Source organism: Corylus avellana, chromosome ca3 (genome assembly GCF_901000735.1).
Source record: "Corylus avellana chromosome ca3, CavTom2PMs-1.0".
Lineage (NCBI taxonomy): Eukaryota > Viridiplantae > Streptophyta > Magnoliopsida > Fagales > Betulaceae > Corylus > Corylus avellana.
Genome location: NC_081543.1, coordinates 17,469,838 through 17,478,679, shown reverse-complemented (window position 1 = coordinate 17,478,679; position 8,842 = coordinate 17,469,838). Strand labels below are relative to the sequence as shown.

Genomic DNA, 8,842 nt, shown 5'->3' with positions numbered 1-8,842 from the left:
ATTTATATCTGCTACCTCTGCGCCCAAAATCTGCTCAACCGAATCTCCCTCACCCTCCTTTTCCGTTTCCTCCATCCCCCCTTTGAGACCAACATGGCAAGAGCCAGAATCTTCCGATCCTATCCCTTTCTCCTATTGGTCCCTGAGGTAGGGTTACCGTGAGCTCCGTTAGTTTCCATATTTAGATTATGGTTCCAAGGGTAGCCGTCACCTGCATCTCTTTCCCCCTCCTGGCTGCGCTGCCACCCCTCGTCGCCGCCAGAAGCCTGGAAGCTAGTGTCAGTTCTTTTTCGCCTATCATCCACCCGAAGCCAGACTCCCCATTGCTTTTTGTCTCCTGGTGAGCTCCGCCTGGTACTTCTTATAATTGGGCATCGTTTTCCTCCCTGAATGATTCTTCCACAATCAAAGCACATCGACGGCAATTTCTCGTATTTGAAAATAACCCAATAGGATTTCCCTGCCAGATTGAGAGCCCTCCCTCTATCAAGAGGTTTGGTGAGATCCAAAACCACTCGAATCCGCAAGCACCGTCCCCAGCCCACACCTTCTCCCGCAACATCCACTTCCACTAGCTGCCCCAACGACTCCCCAATTTTCTCACCAATCCCCTTAGACATAAAAAGTAATGGCATTTCATGCACCTGCACCCAGAAGGGGGAGTGCGAGAACTGCATTTATGTGGGCGGTATACTGCCATCAAATTCTTTGAGCACTAGAATCTGGCGATCAAAAGACCATGGCCAGCCATCTAAGACCCTCCTCATATCGAATTCGTCTTCAAACTCAAATAGCCATACATTGTCAGTTAGCTCCTGGAAAGTTACTGCTTGGACTGTTTGCCAAACTCTAGATAGCACAGTCTTGAAAGCCTCTTTATTCACCATCTTCTCCGTCCATAATCTTCCTATCAAACACCTCTCGCCTTGGGCCCTTGCCTCCTCGACCTCCCCTTCCGTAATGGTGATTCCCTTCTTTTCTCCTTCCAGTAACGTAAGTTTTCCACACAAGTTTTCAATACTCTTCGCCATATTCGCCCCTGCTATCCTTCACCACTCTACCGCACTCCTGCCCGCCTTCCTTTGTCAATCTGCCACACCCTCCACGACTGTCACCAGTTGGAGACAAAACCCTCACCACTAGTCGTCTCGAGAGAGAAAACCAGGAAGGGACTAATCAAATCTTATTACCATCAAACTCGATTACAAATAATTCTTATAAAATGTACGTTACATACAATATGATTTTAATATATTTCATTTCAAGGTAGGACATATATTCTCTAACATTTTGAAACCCACATTTCCAAGCAAATTAACATCCCAAATTTCAAGTCTAGGATCCTAACATGGTTGGAGGCTTGGAGCTAACACACAATGTCACTAATGGCACGTGTAAGGCTGTTATTGGTCCAGGCAAGTTACATCCAGATTCGAGGTTCCAACCCTTGGCATGCGTAAGAGTTTTGATATGAGCATTTACTACTCGGCTAGTAATATATATATAACACTGGCGTGAATGATTATTCATGCACGTCCATGTTATTTAATTATAAGAAATATAATTAAATAATTATTTAAATAGTTAATATATATATATATTATAACACTGTCATCCACGCCAGTTTTACACATGACTGCTCTTACTACTCAACAGCTACTTCTCAACCAAAACAGAGAGTCCTTGTTTGGAAATGCCATTTTTTGGTTTTGAACTCGATTCATTTTTGAGTTTTTTTTTAGTAAGAATATCGAGGAGAAAAGAGAGTTGAGATTATGTTTGGATGGTAATTGATCAAATTAAGTAAAAATTAGAAAAATACATATAATTAAAAAAAATTATTAAACTACTAAAAAAAATTATTATTTTTTTAAAAAATTAGGGGCAATTTTAAACCACCCCTAGGGGTGGCCAAACTACCACTGAGGGGTGGATCAACCACCCCCAGGTGTTTAAAGGTGGTTGAGTCACCACCAGGGGGTGGATCGGCCACCCTCGAAACTAATGAGGGTGGTCGAGCCACCCCCAACAGCGATTTTGAGCCACCCAAAAACTGCTTGGGGGTGGTTGAACCACCCCCAACGGCTAGTTAGGCATGGTCGATCCTCCCCTGGGGGTGGATCAGTCACCCTCAGATTTTTAGGGTGGGTCCAGCTACCACCTTGAGTGTTCCGATCACCCTTAATTTATTTATTTATTTATTCAATCTTTATTTATAATTTTTATTAATTGGGTTAAAATTTTTTGAGTTGAATTGAGTTAAGTTTAAAAAATTGCAAAACATGAATTTAGAAAAAATTCGAGTTTGAGGTGAAAAATCTTGCTTCCCAAAGTGTCTCATTGACCCAAATACCAAGAAGATCCAAAATCTTCAACCCAACCCAACCGAACTCAACTGTCTCTAAATCCGACAAAAATGAGCGAAGAAGGGAAAAACAGAGGAGTCCCCGCCGAACACCACCATGTTCAGCATCAGCAGTATGAGGGTCAGTACGGCCTCTTCCAAGGCGTGGCCAACTATCCTCCGCCGCCGCCCGTTATGGGCTTGCCTCAGCCTGTCCCGCCGCCCGGCGCCACCGAGCCCTCCGCTCCTCCGCCCCCTCAGTGCTATGTTCAAGCATATGAAACCGTTCCAGGTACTTCCTTTTCTTTCTTTTTTTTTTTTTTTTTTGGTTCTTGGGTGTTAATGAATTCTTGGGCTTTGGTTGTGGTGAATTGGAATGGTTACTATCTTGGGTTTGATCCCCTGTGAACTTATGTACTTATATGCATACAGAGTTCAAAGTGAAGTTAGATCGTCAAATCTATCGAGAGCATTTTTACCTTGTATTTTGATTTTTCTTCATTTGGGTTGTTGAGATCATTGGAAATGTTTTTTTTTTTTTTTTTAATAATTAATTGAAATTACGAAAAAAGAAAAATGAAGGCAATCAAAGACGGCCGTTTAGTGGTAAAGGGTATTGAAGAAAAAAGCTTTTAATTTCTTTATTTATCTCCATATACACCACATTAGGCGGGACAGAAGCCAACTTTTACGCTACTGCACAATGAAGACTACCAAACTGCCCTCTCCAACAGGCGAGGTCTACCACTCGTCATCATTGATTGATATTTGATAGGCTGACAGCATGATGTAGCTCGGCTACTTCTTCTTTTTCTGTTTCTTTTGAAGTCTTAATTTTAGATCTTATAGTTTTGTGCTTATCTTGTATACTCCATGTGTATTAGGGTGTGTTAATAACAATTTCTAACTCTTTATCAAAAAATATGGATGCCCTATAAAATTATAGAAAAGGTGGTCCCCAATTGTTAACAATGCCCAAAATTGAAATTGCATTCAGAGGGATTAATAAGAAAGTAAGTTCTTTGCATATGTGTTGATATTGGTAGAAGTATGCTTGCTGGAGGTTTCCAAGCATATTTTTTAAGGTAGATTTGAGTCTTTTTGTTAGTGAAAGTGGGGATTAAAAAAATTTCGGGAAGTTAGGGGATCTTTTATATGCATGAGTTGTTGTTGCATATGGGCTGCTAATAACTTATTTTACTTGTGTCTACCACTAAGCATACATTTCAAGCTGATATCATTTGTGACCATCCACGTGAAATGTGCAAAAAGGCGATGGCTCCATATGCTGTCTCGAACCTGGGTTAATGGGGCTCCGGTCACCTAAATGGATTTGGTTGTAAGTAAAAAGTGGAGCTAAAGTACAGCAATAATGTGAATCAATTACTAACCTTTGGAGATTAGTAAATTAAAGCCGATATGGAGTGCATAAGTTTTGTGATTTTTAAACGTAGCTGTGCAACTGTGCAGGAGCACAACAACCAAGCATATAAGTAATAGGAAAAACTAAATATATAAATAATTGGACATAAAAAGAATTTTTATGCTGTTAAATTCATGACACTAGCTACCAAAACCAGTTAATGAGAGGAATTGCAGACTAGTCATAGATGGAGTCAACTCCAAATGATACTTGTCTTCTGGATTCTTTAATGATTCCATTGGGATTCTTTTGATTGGAAAATTTGTAAGTACTCTGGTTGATATCTTTTGTGAGAGATCATGATATTTCAGATTCCAATCTTATTATCTGGTGTATACCATTTTTAATAACAGCTAGCCATACAATACATTAATTTGTTAGTATAGTTTAAGCGAACCTTCACCATCATGCTTCATAAGTCTTCATTTGTGCTAATTGGCATTTGAATCTTTTTTCGTTATATAATTGGATGCCTTCAATTTTGTTCAAGGTTACGCTGTTGCTGAGGGAATACCAGTGCGAGAGCGTCGCCTTCCTTGCTGTGGTATAGGTGTTGGCTGGTTCCTGTAAGTTTTCACCATTGTTTCTTTATGCTTGGATTTTACTGATTTAGGTTCCAAGTATTAAGTCAACATATAGATTCAACAAAAATTTACTATTTGTTTTTTGTATTTTTATCCTTGAATGAAGTCTCCATTGCCAGTTTGCGGGTTCAGGTGTCAATTTTTCACATATAATTGATTTGAAATGGGAATTTTGATTAAGACCTGGTAAAAGTTAATTAAGAAATTTTACTTATCAAAAAAAAAAAAAAAAAGAAATTTTAGCGTTCATAATTTAACACTACATTTCTTAGAATACATAGAGGTAGGCATCAACTTCAGAAATTCAAGATTAATTCATAATACATATTCAGCAATCTGGTTTTGTTAATGCGGAGTATGTGGAGGTGTAACCTTATCTGGTTAACGTTTCGAGGCACACAATTGTAATGTGCAAATTCTAACTTCCTGGCATGCAGCAGCATGTAGGGGAGTAGGAGTTGATATGTTCAGAGACTCAAACAAGAAAGACATTAAATTGGGGTTCAAATCAGGATCTGAGTGTATTGTTTGGGATCTACTCTCTTCCTTGGTTTTAAATCTACTCTAATGTGGTGTAATCCACTTCCTAAGTTATGTCACAAATATAATTGAGATTAGCTTGTTGGGCATAAGTGTTGTTTATTGATTTTTGTATGCATGTCAACTTATGTTTGTTTGAATTGCTTTAAAGGTGCCCTTTTGTATATGGACATATTATCTAACTAGTTATTTCACTATTTGTTATTCTTTAATGTTTCTTTCAAGGCACCTTTTGCTACTTTGCTCTATTCTTGTATTTGCTGTCAATAAGTACTCAATATTAGTTTTACATAAATTAGTAAATTGAGGCAACCACCCTTGCTCATTTGCTCCGGCATCGGTTTGCTGTATGTTATTTGTCTATTGTTCATTCTTTCTGATAAAGAAACTTGAGTATATCCACAATATTTGAATTAATGCTTTTAACTGATGTAATTGAGAAACCACATATTTGTAAGTAAGGTACTTGTTTGAGAATGATAGGGTGGGACTGTTCGAGTTTGATGTCTTTCCTAGTGGATTTGAAATTTCTCTTTGGCCTTTTGATTGCTTTGGTCTTCAATAGAGCAATTAAGGGTTTGTTTGCTAAATTTTTCAAACAATGTTTTTGGTTTTGAAAAGAGTTTTTGAAAAAGTGAAAATTGAGAAGTGTTTTTGATGGGGGGCCACATTTGAATAAGTGATGTCTTTGGGGAGCCCCCACCCCCCCCCAAAAAAAAAAATGTAAAATTGAAAAGGCTGATTGGAGGCCGACCTCCAGAAGTGGCAGCTGCTAGCCTCCACTTGACGGGGGAGGTGGGTCTCCCTCTCCCTCTTCTGTGAGGGGCACACAGGCGGTGGACAACCCACCCCACTCCTCCGCAGGAGGTGTGGAGCCCTTGTGTGGGGGTGGAAGACCCATCCCTATGAATCTGCAAGAGGTACGGAGGGGGTACGTTTTCACCCTCTCCAGTCTCCCCTTTACAGGAGTATACAACTAACCTCACGCCTCTCAAGGAGGTGGGTCACACCTTCTCCTTTGTGAGGGTGGTTTCGCACCTTTGTGAGAGGAAAAGAGGGGTGGGTCCTTATGGCATTGGATACTAGAGCAAGGATGGGCAACCTATCCCCGGTGAAGCGGAGGCTGCGGCCTCCACGTTTTTATTTTTTTATTTTTTTATATGTAACGAGGCCATCCTCCACACCTTAAAAAGTGAGCTTGTGTTTTCAAGATGATTCCAAGATTAGATTTTGGCACGACTTGTGGTATAGGGATCAAGCACTTGAGGAAACTTTCCTAGTTTTGTATAGTATTGCTTGCGTAAAAGATGATTATGTGGAAAATTACTTAGTTATCTAGTGGTTTTCATCAATGGAATATAAGCTTTATCAGAAGAGCCCATGATTGGGAAATGATGTCATTACTTCATTTTTTAATATGTTGTATTTTTTTAGATTGAGACAGGGAGGTGAAGACAAACTACGTCGGGTGTCTTCCAAGAAATGGATGTTTAGTGTTAGATCTTTATATAATGTCCTTGTACCTCATGAGAGCGCCCCTACCCCTTGGAAGAGTATTTGGGGGCATAATGTTCCAATAAGAGCGGCGTTTTTTGCTTGGAGAGTTTCCCTAAGAAAGATCCTTACTATGGATAATCTAAGGAAACAGTATGTCATTGTGGTTTACTGGTGTTGCATATGTAAAATGAGTGGGGAGAGTGTAGGTCATCTTCCTCTCCATTGTGAGATAGTCAGTGCTTTGTGAAGTGCTATCTTCAGTTGTCTTGGGTTAGTTTGGCTTATGTCTAGAAGTTCAGTAGACCTTCTTGCTTGTTGGAAAGGGTTGGGAGGTAATTCTCAATGCGCAGCTGTGTGGAAGATGGTTTCGTCCTGCCTTTTGTGGTATTTCTAGAGGGAAAGAAATGATAGAAGTATTGAAGGTTGCGATGGTGAACCTAAAGTCTTTCTTTTTCAAAACTCTTTACCATTGGACAACTGCTTTAGATCTTAATTTGCTTAGTTTTCATGAATTTCTTGACTTGTTTTCTATTGTTAGCTATATGTTTTTCTTGTATACTTCATGTGTACTTGGGTTGCGCCCTTTGTGTTTAATAATATTTTGATTACTTATATATATATATATATATATATACAAGTCTATCACGTTTAGTGGCCTAATCTAGTTCAAAGTAGGTGGCTGCTCCGTTGCCTGGGCATTTATGTTTAAATTTCCTAAATCACTTACTCTCAGTCAGCCTGGGAATGAGTTGCATACTTCCCTTTAATGAAAGTGGTTTGGGTTTTGGATTTTGTTGGCTGGCATTATATTTTTTCTTTTCCGCAGCTTGAGTTTGGTTACTGGAACTATGTGTATGCCTTCAGTTTCGTTTATCTAATGTTATTTCTATGATGCGATCTATTAAGGATGTTGTCTTGGATATTTATCATATCTTAGTTCTCTCAATCCATCTTATAATTTTAGTAAAATATTATGAGCTGTTAATTCTGAGAAAAAATTGCTCTTTTGAAGGTTTATTATTGGTTTCTTCCTTGCTGCCATCCCCTGGTATGTTGGGGCAATTATTCTATTTTGTGGCAGAATTGATTATCGAGAGAAACCAGGATATATCGGTTGCACAGTTGCTGTGAGTAGCACCTCTCTCTCTCTCTCTCTCTCTGCGCTCATGTATTAAAAATCAATTGTTAAATATTTATTCTTTTTAAGTTTCATAAACATCCTTAAATTTATTTGTGCCCATGCGTGTGCACAATGGCTAGTAGACATATTTAAATGCAGATTCAGTTTGAATGCTAGTCAAGATGGTATCATAGGAGATTCTCCTTTATGTTTTGTCTTTTTGGTTAAAAATGCTACCATATCAATTCAAAAAAATCTGTTATTAGAATTTTTACCTAAAATGTGACTTTGATCTGGTTATAGTCAGATCTTGGAAACGATATTCGAATTTGAGCCGTGGAATCTTCAAGCTGAAAGTCAATCCTACTAGAAGGTCCTCCCTATGCAATTCTAATATATTGATTAAGATCAGACCAATGACCTCTTTGGAACTCTGTAACCAATACACCCTATTATCAAATCCAAAACCCCTGTTTTATTTAGAACACCCTCTATCCCATTTCATCTTCACTTCTTTTTGTCTACCCTTAAAATAATTGGATTTTGCACATGTGATTTCAAGTTATTGTTGGCAATGATTTACAGGGATCAAGCCGAGAAATCTTTACACGTAGAGTGTTTTGTGCAATATATCCCTCGAGTCAGAAATGCAACGATGAAACTTTTAATTTTGGCTTGTCTAACACTTTCTATGATACTGCTCTATGTGCAGTCTATTCTTGCTATCCTTGCTGTTATTCTTGGTGCGACAAAAGGGGCTGATGATTGGTGATCATTCAGTGAAGACCTGTATATAGGTACCAAAATGGATGCATGTGTTTGTCTGTAATCCTGAAATTTTTTTTTTAGTATGGATATGTTCGAAGATTTATCATGAAACTTGTGAAAGTAAAAAAAAAAAAAAATGGTATGGAGCCCTGAATGGTAGGGGTGTCAACCCGGTCCGGTTTTCCAGTTTTTAGCCAAAACCGGGTACCGGAACCGGGGTACCCTAGTTCTTGGTTTTGGGAAACCAGAACCGGTAACCGGTTTTTTTTTAAAAAAATTGTTTTTTTTTTTTATTGGCTTAAATCATTTTTTTTTTTTTTTGAGAAAACAATCACCAATTGTAGATAATCAAACAAATCCATACCCAAACCAAAACAAAAACAAATTCATTTAGGTAGAACAAAGAAAGATCTCATGAAGTGGGTATGAGCAAGCAAGTAGCTGGAGAAGGATTCCAACGATCGACACCAGTTAATAAGTAGATCTCGTCGTCGGGAACAACATACTAAATTTGCATTAAGATCGGACCTCAAATGATCATCCAATCTGTGACAGATGTGATTATG

General features: G+C 38.6%; 1 protein-coding gene across 3 annotated transcripts; it reads left to right on the top strand.

The window, feature by feature from the left end:
• The first annotated feature begins 2,333 nt into the window (after positions 1-2,333).
• LOC132173886 (large ribosomal subunit protein eL20z-like) lies at positions 2,334-8,423 on the top strand. Of its 3 annotated transcripts, XM_059585558.1 has the most exons (5): positions 2,334-2,636; positions 4,258-4,333; positions 7,401-7,515; positions 7,812-7,881; positions 8,221-8,252. In XM_059585558.1, the coding sequence occupies exons 1-4, from the start codon at positions 2,417-2,419 to the stop codon at positions 7,839-7,841; spliced, it is 441 nt and encodes a 146-aa protein (XP_059441541.1). In that variant the 5' UTR covers positions 2,334-2,416; the 3' UTR covers positions 7,842-7,881; positions 8,221-8,252. The 3 variants fall into 3 exon arrangements, with proteins under 3 accessions (XP_059441541.1, XP_059441542.1, XP_059441540.1); XM_059585559.1 differs by lacking the exon at positions 7,812-7,881 and having other exon boundaries at positions 7,470-7,515; positions 8,221-8,423; XM_059585557.1 differs by lacking the exon at positions 7,812-7,881 and having other exon boundaries at positions 8,221-8,413.
• The last annotated feature ends 419 nt before the right edge of the window (positions 8,424-8,842 follow it).